This window comes from Dendropsophus ebraccatus, chromosome 10, assembly GCF_027789765.1.
Source record: "Dendropsophus ebraccatus isolate aDenEbr1 chromosome 10, aDenEbr1.pat, whole genome shotgun sequence".
Lineage (NCBI taxonomy): Eukaryota > Metazoa > Chordata > Amphibia > Anura > Hylidae > Dendropsophus > Dendropsophus ebraccatus.
This window is the reverse complement of record NC_091463.1, coordinates 44,536,009-44,551,944: the sequence shown is the minus strand read 5'-3', so window position 1 is coordinate 44,551,944 and position 15,936 is coordinate 44,536,009. Positions and strand designations below refer to the sequence as shown.

Below are 15,936 nucleotides of genomic sequence, written 5' to 3'. Positions count from 1 at the left end.
TGTGTCTCCCAACTATAGATGGCCCCCTCTTTTGTCTCTCTATTATAGATGGCCCCTTCCTTTGTCTCCATATTATAGATGGCCCCCTCTTTGACCCCTATTATAGATGGCCCCCTCCTTTGTCTCCTCTCCTTTTGTTTTCCCCCTCTGGAAAAATAAATTTTTTTAACTCACCTGTCACCTGCTCCTCAGCAGCTCCTCTTCAGGCAGCACACGTGCTCTCCTGTCATCTCCCCCTGCCCTGGATGTCCCTGTCCATGCAGCCTCTCCATCACTTATTATCTAAGTGTGTGCGTCTTAAAGGCACACATACACACACACACACACAGATGAATGATGGAGAGGCTGCAGGGACATCTGGCGCAGGCAGTGTCTCCTTATCCCGCTGCCTACGTTGGGAGATGACAGGAGAGCTCATAAGCCGCCCGGAGAGAAGCTGCTGAGGAGCGGGTTACAGATGAGTGTACAGGCGTAGTGCAGCGTTTAACATTTATTCACTAAACAACACACATTGCAAAGTTATATAACTTTGTAATGTGTGTTATTTAAGTGAATGGCCTCCTTCCCCGTGTTCCCCCCACCCCGGAAGTGTGGTGCATTATACTCACTGACCCAGGGTGCCATCTTGGGTCGACGACGTCATCTTCGGGGGGCCGGCCGAACCGCTCCAGCCGTCCCTCATGCCGGCCCCCTCTGCAGCATCATCAGCTGCTCAGCCGCGATTGGCTGAGCATAACTGAGGGCTTGAGTGCTGGTTTACAGCAATTCAGTAAGTATAATGCACCACACTTACAGGGTGGGGGAAACAAGTGGAAGGGGGCCATTCACTTAAATAACCCACATAACAAAGTTGTATAACTTTGTAATGTGTGTTATTTAGTGAATGAATGTTAAACACCGCACCATCAACCTGGTTAAACTTTCGGGGCTAGGCTTTAAATGTCCAAGGCTTGAACCTGGATGAGTGTGACATACAGAGTGACATACAGAGAGAGTCACATACTATGTGACTTACATAGTAATCATTAATGTTAGTAATACAACCTGTCCTATATGCCTTAACAATATCGGAGGGAAAGGATGCCCAATGTGTTGCGCTGCACATTGCAGCTTCTTCAGGAACAATGTGAATGTTTAAAATGTCTATTTATATACTGTACATTTCATACATTCATTTATTTAAATATATAAATGGCTCCTACAAGAAATATGGGGAAAAAATGTTCCAGGTAAAACCCCAACAAAAGACAAGGGGGCAGAGAAAAAAAGGTTCACTCTCCGGAGGCGACAAGCCTTCTTTACCATGAGAACAGTGAATCTGTGGAACAGTCTACCCCAGGATCCTTTCACTCACCCCTTACTTTGTTGAACTTGACAGACATGAGTATTTTTTCAACCGTACTATGTAACTATGTAATTGTGGCATCATTTGGTGAAGGTCATGGCTGGTGGAAGTCCCCCGTGTGCAGCTATGGCACAACGCTATCTTCCATTTCCCTAACATGTTATACCGGATGTGCATCACTGGAAGTGGGGCCTTGTATCATCAGTATATGAATTGTGGCCATGTTAGTATAGTCCCTTAGGTATCTTCCCTATACTAATAATACAGAGAGGTGATTGGTGGATTTTATCAATATCAAATCAGCATCTAGAAAATAAAAGTCCAATGGTACTATAAGTCCCAGAATTAAGTGTGACAAATATATAAAGATACCTATCTCTTCAATGGTAATAAGTAAGACAAGGATAATCATGCAAATATACACTGTGGTTTAAAAAAAATATGGTATTAAATAAATCCTCTATTAAATATGCTGTATTAATTACAAAGGACAAAGCATTACTGTCAAACTGCGCCATCCGAATGGCAATATTAATAGGAGTACCTGTTGAGACCTACACTTCAAAGAGACAGGAAACCTCCATAATAGTACATACAGAAAACGCATTTGTCTGAATTAGAGGTAACTTAATTTGAGCGAATATATGGAGTTGCTGTATAGCAATGTGTTATAGGCAATGTACTGTATTATGTGATATAACAATGAGTACCCTTTGAAACCACACTTCAAAGAGGCAGAAAACCTCCATTATTATTCATACAGAAAATGCATGATTTTGAACTGAAGGTAACCTATTCTGAGCAAATATGTGAAGGTGATATATATATGTGGCCCAATATGTAGAGACTGAAAGTGGTATCAATAATAATTAGAGGGGTTGTTTAGGATGAAACAATTGATCAGCGCGGTGCTGACATCTGGTTCACTGCCGATCATCTGTTTGGTGCTTGCTCTATAGTGAGAGGAGCACCAGTGTACAACTGCCTCAGCTACTATTGAAGTGAGTAAGAGGCTGCAGTATCCCAGCACCACTACACAGGGAATAGAGCCAACTGCTTCTGGTTCCGTTCTCTCTCTCTGTATTGCAGACACTAGGCAGTGGATCGGCAAGAAAGCCAGGTGCCCGCACCCCACTGATCAATTGTTTCATCTTAGACAACCTCTTTAAAATAGGGCATGTACACAGTGCCTGCCAGTCATACCCATACTGCCCATACTGAATGCCCATTTACACTGGCACATTATTGTAATGATCCACTAAGAAATCTGTGAGAAATCATATTAATTACTAACCAGTTAAATGAAAGGGGTTTTCTGGTCTTTTTCCACAGGCAGGGGTTGGGAGGACAAAGGAAAAAATTTACTCATCCTTATGGTCACTATGCAGTGGCATTGCTGACTCCACTGGCAGTAACCTGGAGTTGCTAGGTGGTAACAGCAGCTGGCCAGGTGTTGGTGTAGTGAGAGCGCGCACTAGGACTAGTAGGTAAGGGGCGGCATACAAGTCCTCAGGGGGTCCCTCATAGGAGACTTAAGGGCTAGGCTCTTGAATTCAGTGAATGGTAGGTAAAACTGCAGTTTCACCTCAGATGACGACTGTACGACGACTTGAAGTCCTCACGCAACTTAACAATGACTTTGTGAGCAGGTGTGCACCTCCTCACTCGCGGGTCCTTATAGCTGATCTAGGAGAATCTCCACCTGTTGCTCACAGTAAAGAGACAAGAATTTTAGTGATCTGCAGATTATTTTCACTGGTGTGCCAGTGTATGTGGGGCACCCTTATAGTATGGCAAGTTAGTAGGGCATAGGAACACTGATGCAGGAGGCGCTGCAGCAGGTGCGGCTGGGGGCACTGAGCCTTCTGAGTGGCTGGCTGCGCTGGAGAGGCTGATGCTGAAGAGCAGTTGATCACTGCCCCTGGAGGTAAACATAGTTGGCAATGTCCCTTTAAATGAAGAAGTGATGCGGCAGTGGCAGGGATGCTGGAGAACTTGATGAGCACTAAAGCTAGGGACACCAGAGAACAGTAGCTAACGTTGCAGTCGGCATTGGATGAAAGATCACTTGCTAGAATCGCAGTGGGGAACTACTGTATTTTCTGGCGTATAAGGCAACTGAGCCTATAAGACAATCCCTGACTTTTAAGAAGATTGTCAGGGCTTTGCTTTATACACCAGCTACGGTCAGGCAGGGGTTAACTGCAGCTAAGTAAAAAAAAAAATGAACTAACCTGGGGTCTGTTCCCTGCATCAGCACGCCTCCTGTACCATTCCCGGTGCAGGCAGTATGACGCTCGGCTGCCTGGGAGAGGTTCGGGGATCTCAGTCTCCGGCACAGGCAGTGTACATACACGTACACACCGGGAATGGTACAGGAGGCGTGCCGATGCCGGGTCCCAGGTTTGTTAGCTGTTTGTTTTTTTATAGTGGTCGCCCTATACGGTGAGGATGCGGCCATTTTTGAGCCCTCCCCACCGTATGGGGTAACCGTACCCGGTGTATAAGACGACCACCAACCTATAAGAAGAATTTTCAGGGTTAAAAAGTTGTCTTATACGCCAGAAAATACAGTAAGCTAGCAGAAAAAGAGAGGCTGCTGTGAATGAAGACATTGCAGAACTGAAGCTGATTACTGCAGAGGCTGAAAAATGTTAGTGAATGTTAGTGACTGGCGGAGCAAGATGGTGGCACCAGAACTTCCTGTCTGAGTTCAGGCACTTTCTCCGTCTTACTGCAACACAAGGGCACACTTTAGGTTCCACAGTTTAGACAGTTCCCTTGCAGGAAGGTGGAGACTTGTGCGGGCGATCTGGTTAACCCCTTGGTGGGTATTCTGAGACTTGTGGCACAGCAGAAATTTGGCAGGCCACGTACACTTACACAACTCCTAAGCAGAGCAGACAACTTTTGTTATCCACAGAGGCAATAGAAAGAACACAGTTCGACACAAGGCACTCCCCCACTTGCAAATCTAGTATGGTGCAGTAATTAGGTTGAGTCAGGCTATCTGTAAGCGGTCAGCTCTGCGGAACCGACTCTGGAAACTGCACAATCTGGACAGGTCATTGGCATTTTTATATTCTACAACACTTTTGCACAAAAATGACGTATGGAGATAACTCTGTCCAGACAATTTGTACTGTGTGACATGTGGTGAAAAATATCGTACTCACGATTAGGACTGAGAAGAAATAAGACCATCTTTTTCCAGAAAAGCCAACAGAGTGTCTAGCAGTACAAGTCCCAGGATTAAACAACTGGGTGTAGCTAACCCCTCAAGGTTCCCTGAGTAGGTTGAGCAGATTTCAATGCAGTTCGTCGGCTTAGGCACTTTGCTCCAACGAATTGTTCACATTTTGATTCTCAGGCATAGGCAAGGTTTTCCCAGGTGGAAGTTACCCCACCTCTGGGTTTAACACTGCATAGCTTCCTCTCACATGACTCCAACAAACTAACTTCTGTCTCTCTCCAACTCCAACTAGCAAACTAGAAGTCAACCCCTTCTACCAGGAACCAAGGGACCCAAATAGGGGTGACTGACACCAACCTCCCATTAGTGGGGAAAGCTCCAGAAAGAGGGTGGTGAAAGTGTGGGACAGATAACCCTTCTAGACCTTCAGCTGTGCAATACAGCAAGGGAGAGAGAGACACCAACCACAACTTTGTAAAATGGCACCCATAATCCCAAAGTGTGACACCCAACAGAGACAACCCCCCCCCCCCACCCCGACAGGTGCAATATAGACGCAGCGGCACACCCGTACTTGGATACTACACACAGATCGCAGCAGAAGTTCTCTAATGACTTTTCCATGGTACATTATATGGAGACTCTATGATAGTAATATTGTCTGTATATAGTGTTTTTTATTCAGGAATTATAAGTTAATATTCAGTCATTATGCAGTGGTCACTCTATGGTTGTAATATTGGTCAGTATATAGTGTGTTTTATTCAGGAACAATAAGGTGCTATTCAGTCATTACGCAGTGGTCACACTATGGTGGTAATACTGGCCTGTATGTGTATTTTTCAGGAACAATAAGGTTGTATTGTTCAGTCAGTGGCTATATTCACACAACATCAGGAAAAGAAAACAGGAGACCACCTTTTCTATTTAAAAAGATGTCCATTATTGCCGCAATGTAATTGACTTTAATGTAATACATTGAAGTCAATGGAATCATGGACGTCCAATGCAAACAGTGTATAAAATGACGGACATTGTCTGTGCTAATGCATGCACCTGCTGTAGTGGCAGTTGGGACGTCAATGTTTTTTTTCAGTCATACAGGTTGCATGACCAAATAATTACACTCTGACATCTGTATGGGGCTGTAGGCAGTTTTGAAGGCTCAAAATCGGTGATGGATTCCCTTTAAATAATTTCAATAATTAATATAGAGTACCTTCACACATACCGGATCGCAGCCGATTTCAAACTGGGAGTTCCGCAGCGAAATCTGCTGCGATTCCTGCCTGAGAAGCAAGCAGGAGCTCGGGAAGGTAACTTATCAGCCAGACAACTCTGGGTTAAGTGGAAAGGGGTTTAAATGCTAGCAGCGGAATAAAAAAATCCGCTGCACAACTCATATTTTTGCAACACCGGCCATGATTAATTTATAATATACATTGCACGGAAGGCTATGGAATCCCGGACAGAGAAATCTGCTGCGATCTGGTACGTGTAAAGGTAACCTAAAGAAACATTTCAAGATTTAAACTTTTTTATATATATAACTGGGGAATGCTAAAAATAATACTACTAAAATTATACTACTTACTTATCCCAGTTTCCCATGGCTCCCTGTCCTGTGCCTTCAGCTCCCTGCTTGTAGGTTCTTCTGATATGACATATCAAAGTGGAACATGCCAGTTTTACATCAGGGTGTTTTTGAATTGAGATTTCCCCCCCCCCCCTTTTTAAGCCCCTTATGACCAGTTCAAATTTAATTTTTGCTTTTTCATTTTTTCCTCCTTGCTGTCTAAGAGCTATAGCGCTTTTATTTCTCCTTCTACGGGGCCATGTAAGGGCTTGTTCTTTTCAGGAAGAGTGTACTTAATGTCAATCTACAATAAAATGTATGCACAAAATATCATTCATGGTGTGAAATAGGCAGATGAGAAATCCCATTTGATTGGACTGGCAGAATTTCAAGCAGAATTTAAAGCAGAATCTGCCGTGCTGACTCCGCTCGTACATTCCGCCTCTTTTGCTCAGTGTTCATGGGCCCTAACAAAGAGCAGCAAAGACATATCTCTACAAGAACAAATCTATGCTTGGATCTATTAAATAATAAAGTCCTGCTAATCTTACTGTGTACTCATCCTTTTAATTTCAGGTTACATTATTTTTTTTATCTAGTCCTAAACAGTACATAGCAGCATTAAATGCCCATTAACTCTGTTCCCTCTGTTGAAAAGGTTTAAAACAAAAAATATTTTGTTCAGTAGGCAATCTGCTATATATATATTTATAGGATTTATTTATAGACTTAATTATTTACAGGATACATAATTAACTTATTTATTATAAATTGGGTGAATTAGAGGTAACTCTGAGGATTCTGGGAAAAAGGAGTACATTAATGGTAGAAGCAGTAACAGCATTCTCTTCAACCCATTAGGCCCCAGAACAACCAACTGACGGTAAAAGCCAAAGCAGTAGCAGAACTCTCTTCGATCCAGTGGGGCCTAGAGCAGGCAGTAGACGGTGGAAACAGCACTCACTTCGATCCATTAGGGCCCAGAACACCCAATTGCTGATGGAAGTAGTAGCAGAACTCAATAGCAGTAACAGAACTCACTTCGACCCAGTAGGGCTTAAAGCAGCCAGTAGATGGTAGTAGAAGTAGTAGTTGATGGTGGTGGAAGTAGTAGCAACACTTCAACCCATTAGAGCCTAGCACAGCCAATTGACAGTAAAAGCAATAGTAGTAAGAGAACTATGTTCTAGCAGGGCCTAGAACAGCTAGTTGACAGAGGAAGCAGTAGCAGCACATTCTTCAGTTCTTTGCATTATCTAAAGAAAGAGAGAGAGCCACAAAGAGAGAAAATGTGCCTAAATAAAATTGTTTAAATATTAAGAAATTTTAGCATTAAGCTAAAGGGGAGAGTGAACTGTGAAAAAAATCCTAGATAACACCTAATCAAGTAGCATATGGTTAAAGGGGTAGTTCACAAAAAAAATCTTTCAAATCAACTGGTCCCAGCAAGTTACAGAGATTGGTAATTTAATTCTTTCCAGTCTGACACAGTGCTCTCTGCTAACCCCTCTGTCTGTGAGAAAACCTCTCCAGCTCTACAGACTACCTGCAGAACATACAGCAGCTGATAAGTATTATTACATTCAACAGCTGATAAGAACTATTTTTTTAATAGAAGTAAATTACAAATCACTAGCACTTTCTGGGACCAGTTTGTTTAAAAGCATTACTGTACGAGCGGTAAGACTGTGGAACTCTCTGCCACATGATGTTGTCATGGCCGATTCATTAAATAAGTTCAAGGGAGGCCTGGATGCTTTTCTTGAACAATATAATATTACAAGTTATGGGCATTAGATTTCCGGTGATACGTTGATCCAGGGATTATTCTGGCTGCCATTGGAGTCGGGGGGGAGTTTTCTCCCTGTGATGGGGCAATTGTCGTCTGCCTCACAGGGGTTTTTGCCTTCCTGGATCAACACAGTAGGGTTCCCCTAGGTTGAACCTGATGGACTCTAGTCTTCTTTCAACCTTATTTACTATGTTACTATGTTACTATGTATGTTAAAAAAAAAAAATTGGTGAATTTTACATTTTTAAATAGACAGGTAAACCCACCCGCAAAATCAAGTTCCATGAGGTTTAAAAGGCCTAGAAAAAGGCCCAGATTCAAGAAGCCTGCTTTATGATCTTAAAAAGTGGCAAATCCTTTTGCTCCTTAAGGTTGGAGTTTAAAATCAGTCACAGCTATTCTGGTGTGAACCCTATTGAACCAGGGCTCAGGCCTATGCCTGTTGACAGGACACTAGTTTGACATTCTAAGCAAGTGCAGCGTGTAAGCCATACATGTATGACTTGGACATTTTAGCTCTGTCACCAGCTGGCTGTCCTTCCCTGGAGGGATATCTGGCTAGCCCTGTGTTTTGAGCATCCATCCCACCCTCTATTTGGTCACTCCCTAAAACCTTCCCCCTAAGGGTGCTTAGACATTTTGCTGCGGGTCCGGTGCAGATTTTAGGCAACAGAAATCAAAAGCAATTAGCCACATGTAAACGCGCCAAGTAACAGGCCTTTCAGCAACAGATGCTGCTACTCAGTTTTGAAGGCTTATATCACAGTTAGAGAACAGTAGCCTCTGAGATATATAACCCATCAGGGACCCTTACTAGAGCCTTACTGCACTACGTTGTTGTTTGTGCAAATGTTTTAACTTGAAACATTGGTACAAACCCTTGTGATATCCTATTAACCTCAAGGACAGTAATCACCCAGTCACATGAGTGCATGTATGGAAAAGCAGGATGCTAATAGCATTATTCATTGGCACAAGTGCCAGGTATTGAGCTCCATGGCTAAATTTAACAATAGGAGAAATTTCCTTTTTGTGATAGATTAAATGGGTTTAACAGGTTGTCCAGCCAATTTTTTTTTCCTTTCAAATAAACTGGTGTCAGAAAGTTATATAAATTTGTAATTTACTTCTATTTAAAAATCTCAAGTTCCTATATTTATAAGCAACAGGAAGTGTTGTTTGATTTACATTCAGAAACAGTGCTTTCTGCTGAAATCTCTGGCCGAGACAGGAACTACCCTGAGCAGGAGAGGTTTTCTATGGGAAGTCCCATAGAAAGTCTTTCCCATTCTGGAGAGTTCCTGGCAATAGCTCTTGCTGCACTGAACATCATCTATGATGAAGTGCTGCTGTCTGGGAATGGCAAAGAAAAAGATAATTCTGCCAGTTGCATCCAGAACTGAACAGGGTTGGTTACATTTAGGGTCAGGAATGACTTCAAATACAACACCACCTGGTGTTTCAGTTTCATAGGTATAGGTATAGGCATAGGTAACAAATGATGTGGCTAACAAAACTTGGCTAAAAAACTATGCCATGGCTGGAGTGGAGTACTGCTGCACAAAAAAACTACAAAGTCGCACATAGTAAACTGCTAACAAATATTGCAAATGCCTTGATAAATGTTGCTTAAAGGTTTGTGTTGTGCGCAAAAACACCAAATTAGCAAATATAATGGTACAAAGAGAATGATCAATGTGCTCCTTAGTCTTTAATTTATGTATTGATTTATCAAATTGTATCTTAAAGGAAAACTCTGAAAAAATGTAAAACTCCAGGGAGGGTAAGGGGTGGTGGTAACATAATAAAGAAGCTAAACTTACCTGTCCCTGGCAGCACCACCACCTCGATCTGAATCTTCTGTCTCCAGTTTTTCTGTATCATCACGACCTAGCAGGAACTACCGCCTCAGTCAGTCAGTGACTAGCTAAGGGGGCATTTCTAAGCTGGGTAATGATGTTGCATGAGTGGGAGATTGGTGGGAGACTGTGAGCGGTGACACTGTGCTGCATGGTCACAAAGACGCTAAATATGTCTTCTTTATTATGTTATACTTTTTTTTTAAACTTTTCACCAATTCTCCTATTAAATATACCGTACATATTGCATCAATATATATCTTGTTAACCATGTTTTGTCTTGTTTGCAGGACCTCCAGTCACTGTGGGGATGAGTATACATATATCCAGCATTGACCAAATATCTGAGGTCAATATGGTATGTACAATAAAGTTGTTTACCTATGTTTTAAATTAGTATACTGTATCTATTCTTTAGAATTAAAGATTAAAAGGGACCCCCCAGTGGAGACCCCTATACTTACCCCGTGCACAAAGTCCCACTCCTAAACCCGCTCCCGTTGCCGAGATATCGCCGTCGAAATCCTAGCGCGCGCTCATAAGAGATTAGTCCGATGCTCATAGAGAATGACTGCTCCATTCATTCTCTATGAGCGTCGGACGCATCTCTGATGAGCGCACGCTGGGATTCGGACCACGATATCTTGGCAATGGGAGCTGGTCCAGGAGCAGGACTTCCTGCACGGGGTAAGTATAAGGGTCTCCACCGGGGGGTCGGCCAGGCTTTGCCGCGGCACGGGGGGTGACAGGTCCTCTTTAAATAAAGTTGTGGGTTTATGCCAACTATGAGATATTATGTACACTGCAAAACACATTACATGTCACCAAAACTTTTGTCAGGGAGGCTCACAAAAGTTTTTATCGGTCAGGGCCTAAGTGTTCAAACCCTGACCGATCAGTAGAATGAGCAAGGAGTGGACCACGTTGCCACACCATCCTCTACCCGCTCTGTGTCAGAAGAGACATAGCCCATTGGCTTTCATTGGTTCTTCCTGCTGCCTTTGTTTACTTTACTCCCAGCTACTTTGACAACCCCAAAAAACTGCAGCCAATCACCAGCCTCGGTGGTACCCAATAAGTAGCACAATTTCTGGCCATAATATAACATTATAATAGGCTTTACCTTGTGCACATGCTAATTAAGGAGGATGCTATAATATTACAGAAGAATATGGGGAAGCTGGAGGCTTGGGCAGATAAATTATGCAATTGGGGTACAAAAATAATAAGTACAGTTATGTGCTGAATAATAAAATACTCTGTAAAACTGCTTCCAAGCTGGTGGTATTGGTGAACAGTAAACTCAAATTTAGTGAGCAGTGCCAGGCAGTGGCTGCCAAGGCTAATAAAATTATGTGATGCATCCAAAAGAGGCATTGATGCTAAAGATAAGAACATGTTTTTGCCTCTTTTAAATCACTGGTCAGACCACATATGGAACACTGTACAGTTTTGGACACCAGTATATTAGGACATGGCTGAACTGCAGCGGGTGCAGAGGTGGCAACCAATGTCATTAAGACAATGGTTGGGCTACAGTACCAAGACAGACTATTAAGCTTGGGGTTATTTAGTTTAAAAAAGACATTTTAGGCTGCACTCACACACAATTCTTCTGGCCACAACAAAAACGCCAATGTGGTGCATGAAGTTTTTTTCTGGCGTTTTTGTGGCTATGTGTGTATTGTGTTACTGTGATGTTTTAGTGTCGTTGGGACCTGATAGCGGATTTCATCGATAAACTCTGTGTTCGGGTTCAAATACTGACCCAAACTCATCCCAGAGGGTTAACTTAAACCCCCTGTAGACCAGACTGCACTCCATTGGGAGGGTAGGGGGAGGCAGCTGTAGGATTAAGCATAACTTTCTGGTCTTCTCTCGGTCTATACTGAATCAGCCAATATGTGGCTGATTGAGGGCTCATAACCACTGATTGAATCAGCTGAAACAGCACAAATCTCTGCTCAGCCTATCAGCGGCTGAAGCGATGTCCCGACTCACTGATTTACTGAGCAGAGATTTTAAGAGCCTGAGTCTGACACACATCAATCTCACCTCCACACCCAGCCCCCACCCCGCACTGTGAGTAGGGTTAATGCTAGCCATTTTACCAGCTAACACTAAACCCCAACTTAGTAATGGATGCCTTCTATTAGACGGTTCCCACCACTAAGCCTGTAAAGTAAAAAAAAAAATCTGCTAGTTATCGATGTAGTCTAAGATGTAGTATACAACGTAAACTTCTAAATAACAATATCGGAAAGACAAAAAGGAGAGACAGAAAAAAGTCAGGAGCAGAACACTCTTTATTTTGACAGGTGTTCTGCTCTTTACAGTAGGCAGCATCTGTACAGATAGCTGCTTATGGCATTGCATCCCCACTTAACCCCTTGGGTGCCAAACAGAAATGTCTGGCACCAGAGGGGTTAATTGAGAATGCATTCCATCCCCACTTAACCTCCTGGGGGCCAGACTGATCACACTATACCCAGGGAGGTGGGTAAAGTACCCCCCCTTCTTTGCTGAGACAGGGGCAGTGCGGACGAGGGGGGCTCATACTCCCCACAGACATAGTCTTTCTTCCTCAGAGCCCAGCAAACTGAATTTTAAGAACTTCAGTTGATCTCTGTGGGAGAAACACGCCACACCCTCAGCATGTTGCTTTTTGGAAAAACTGCCACAAACTGCCTGAAAAATGACAGGGAGGAGAGAAAAATGCCACACTAAAAAAATTGCAATTATGTAAGGCCATGTATTTAATAAACTTCCATTCACTTTAAGATCACTTTTGGCTCCTGGCGTTTAAAAAACAAACAAAAAAAAAAAACACCATGGCCATTGTTGGTGTTTCTACAAAACTTAAGGCAGTGTGAAGCCAGCCTCAAGGGCGATCTGATCACAAAGTACAAATAAATGAATGGACAATACAGGTATCTTTCTAGTGATTGAAGAGTACCAGTTTTAGGAGAGAGACGCGGAAGATATTCAGAATCTGCATGGTGAGAAGCAGGCACAGTTTGTAGGCGCTTCAGCACCGTAAATGGTCCATGAAACTGGACCATTTGTAGCTGGTGATCTTCACATATTTAGCCAATAGCCAGACTTCTGCCACCTGGAGCTAAAGTCATGGCTGGTCTTCTTTTCTTGTCTGCCTCGGCCTTCATCCAACCAGAAGCATGCATCAAGGATTGACATGTCCGTTTCTAAATGGACGTAAAATCTTATATCAGTTTGTCGACGGCAGATTCCTCAGAGGATGTTGGCAGATGCAACAGAGGACGAGGGTGTCGATCGTAGACAATGAAGAATGGTGACTTGCCAGTGGAACTCGAGTGCAGATGGTTATAGGAGAATTCTGCCCAGGGAAGCAGAAGACCAGTTGTCGTGGTGAACACAAACCAAATGACGATAATTTCCCAGAACATAGTTGACTCTCTTAACTTGGTCTCAGGGTGATAGGCCAAAGAAAAGTCTAACTTCACCTGGTAAAAGAAATTTGAACAGCGCTCCATAGCACAGATCAGGAGAATAGGTGGTAGGTGAGAGAAAAAAATTAAAAATTCTCACCTGGTAAGGTTGTGCAAGGGGAGGCACAACACTCAACAATAGCATGTAAAAGGATCGCTGCCACTGCCAGGTAGACCATACTAGATGGATAACAATAAAGCAGACCTCCCTCCAAACAGGGTATGCTCAGGTGCAGATCCAAGAGAGATGCACGGAACGTATTATTTAAAAATTTATAGGTAATATATAATTCATGGCGACACAACGCATTTCTAAGTGTCATGACACTTAAGAAAGAAACCTGACCGTTTAAAGGTGCGTTTACACGTAACGATTATCGTGCGAATTTGCGCAATAATGATCGAATTCGAACGATAATCGTACGTGTAAACGCAGCGAACGATCAAACGACGAACGAGAAATTGTTTATTTTGATCTTTCAACATGTTCTCAAATCGTCGTTCGTCATTCACAAAAAATTCACAGATCAATCCGTGTAAACAGTCGTTCGCCGATTTAACCAATGTTTGAGATAGGCTTAAGCTATCTCAAAACGATTGCAAAACGAATTTTCCATACGATATATCGTACAGTCTAAACGCAGATCGTTATGAAAAAAAAATCGTTACTCCAACATTGTTAATCGTACGATCGGGCCAATTATCGTTTCGTATAAACGCACCTTTAGAAACGCGTTGTGTCGCAATGAATTTTATATTATCAATACATTTTTAAATAATACGTTCCTTGCATCTCTCCTAGATCTGCGCCCGAACATACCTTGGTTGGAGGGAGGTCTGCTTTATTGTTAACTTCACCTGGAGCTAGTATGTGATTGGTACTGGTTACATATTTTTTTTATTATGCTGCTATTAGGTCATCCTTTCAGGGTTATGTGCAATAGTTAGAGATAACTAAATATTGAGCTGCTACATGGGGGCACAGTTTTTGATAATGAGAAGATGATTGCTGCTATTTTCTGCCATGGTGCTCGTTGGTGCTCGTTTTTATGGGATCGTTGTGTTTTGTCTGAATGAAATTAAATTGATTTCTAAATTACATTTAGAGAGTTGTTATTTTTAGGAGTTTTTTTTGTAGGTTTTATGTAACAGCAGAACTAGTGGATCCGCTAAACCACTAGCAATGGCTTAAGACGCATCGGGGAGCAGAGTCTAGAGGGCTGACGGTTTTCACCAAAGCCAATTGCAAAGTCGGTTGGACTAATGCTAAGTTTACACAGAGCGACTATCGGGCGAATTTTCGCGATAACGATCGAATTCGAACGATAATTGTATGTGTAAACGCGGCGAACGGTCGAAAAATTGTTCATTTTGATCTTTTAACATGTTCATAAATCGTCGTTCGTAGTTCGCAAAAAATTTGCCGATCGTTGCTCATCCGCAGCCCTCTGCACCGGCTCGATCGCCACCCCCACCGCCGCCGCTCTGATCGCCACCCCCGCCGCCGCCGCCGCTCTGATCGCCACCCCCGCCGCCGCTCCGATCGCCACCCCTGCCGCTCCGATCCCCACCCCGCCGCCGCTCCGATCCCCACCCCCACCCACCGCCGCTCCGATCGCCCCCCCACCGCCACTCCGCCCCCCCCACCCGCCGCTCCCCCTCACCCGCCGCCGCCGTCGCTCCGATCGCCCCCACCGCCGCGGCCAAGAGCATTCGTTACCTGCTCCGCGCAGCAGGTCTTCGAGATCCCTGGCTCCCGTCTTCAGCGCATTGATTGGCTGAAGAGATGAGCCGGGAATTTCAAACGGCTCCTCTTCAGCTAATCAGTGCTCCTCTTCAGCACTGATTGGCTAAAGGGGAGCCGTTTGAAATTCCCGACTCCCCTCTTCAGCCAATCAATGCAAAGCAGCACTGATTGGCTGAAGGGGAGCCGTTTGAAATTCCCTGCTCCCCTCTTCAGCCAATCAATGCACGGCAGCACTGATTGGCTGAAGAGGGGAGTTGGGAATTTCAAACGGCTCCCCTTCAGCCAATCAGTGCTGAAGAGGAGCACTGATTGGCTGAAGAGGCGCCGTTTAAAATTCCCGGCTCATCTCTTCAGCCAATCAATGCGCTGAAGAGGGGAGCCGGAGATCTCGAAGACCTGCTACGCGGAGCAGGTAACGTATGCTCTTGGCTGCGGCGGTGGGGGCGATGGGAGCGGCGGCGACGGCGATCGGAGCGGGGGGGGGCGATCGGAATGGCAGCGGGGGTGGCGATCGGAGCAGCAGGGGGTGGCGATCGGAGCGGGGGGCGATCGGAGCGGCGGGGGTGGCGATCGGAGTGGCGGGGGTGGCGATCGGGGCGGCGCAGGTGGCTGCGGTTGAGCGGGGAGGGCTCCCAAAACGATTTTTCCGTACAATATATCATACCGTCTAAACGCTGATCGTTATAAGGGTCCATTTACACAGAAAGATTATCTGACAGATTATCTGCCAAAGATTTAAAGCCAAAGCTAGGAATGGATTTGAAAAAAGGAGAAATCGCAATCTTTCTTTTATGAACTTTTCCCTGTTTATACTCTATACTGGCTTTGGCAGATAATCTATCAGATAATCTTACTGTATATATGGACCCTTACTGAGGTAGGCGACCCCCAGGTCGCTACCCCAGGCTTAGCCTGTTGGCGACACAGTCGGCAGGCAAGACCACAGAAGGACTCATG

At 44.1% G+C, this 15,936-nt stretch overlaps 1 protein-coding gene across 2 annotated transcripts in view; it reads left to right on the top strand.

Annotated features, from left to right (window-relative positions):
* LOC138802432 (gamma-aminobutyric acid receptor subunit beta-4) overlaps positions 1–15,936 on the top strand; it is a 170,776-nt gene that overhangs the window by 95,759 nt on the left and 59,081 nt on the right. Inside the window, exon 3 of one of the 2 annotated variants that reach the window (XM_069985733.1) lies at positions 10,056–10,123. In XM_069985733.1, coding sequence (XP_069841834.1) covers positions 10,056–10,123 — 68 coding nt within the window. Of the gene's footprint in view, positions 1–10,055; positions 10,124–15,936 lie in introns of those variants that run through there. The other variant, XM_069985734.1, reaches the window with a different exon arrangement.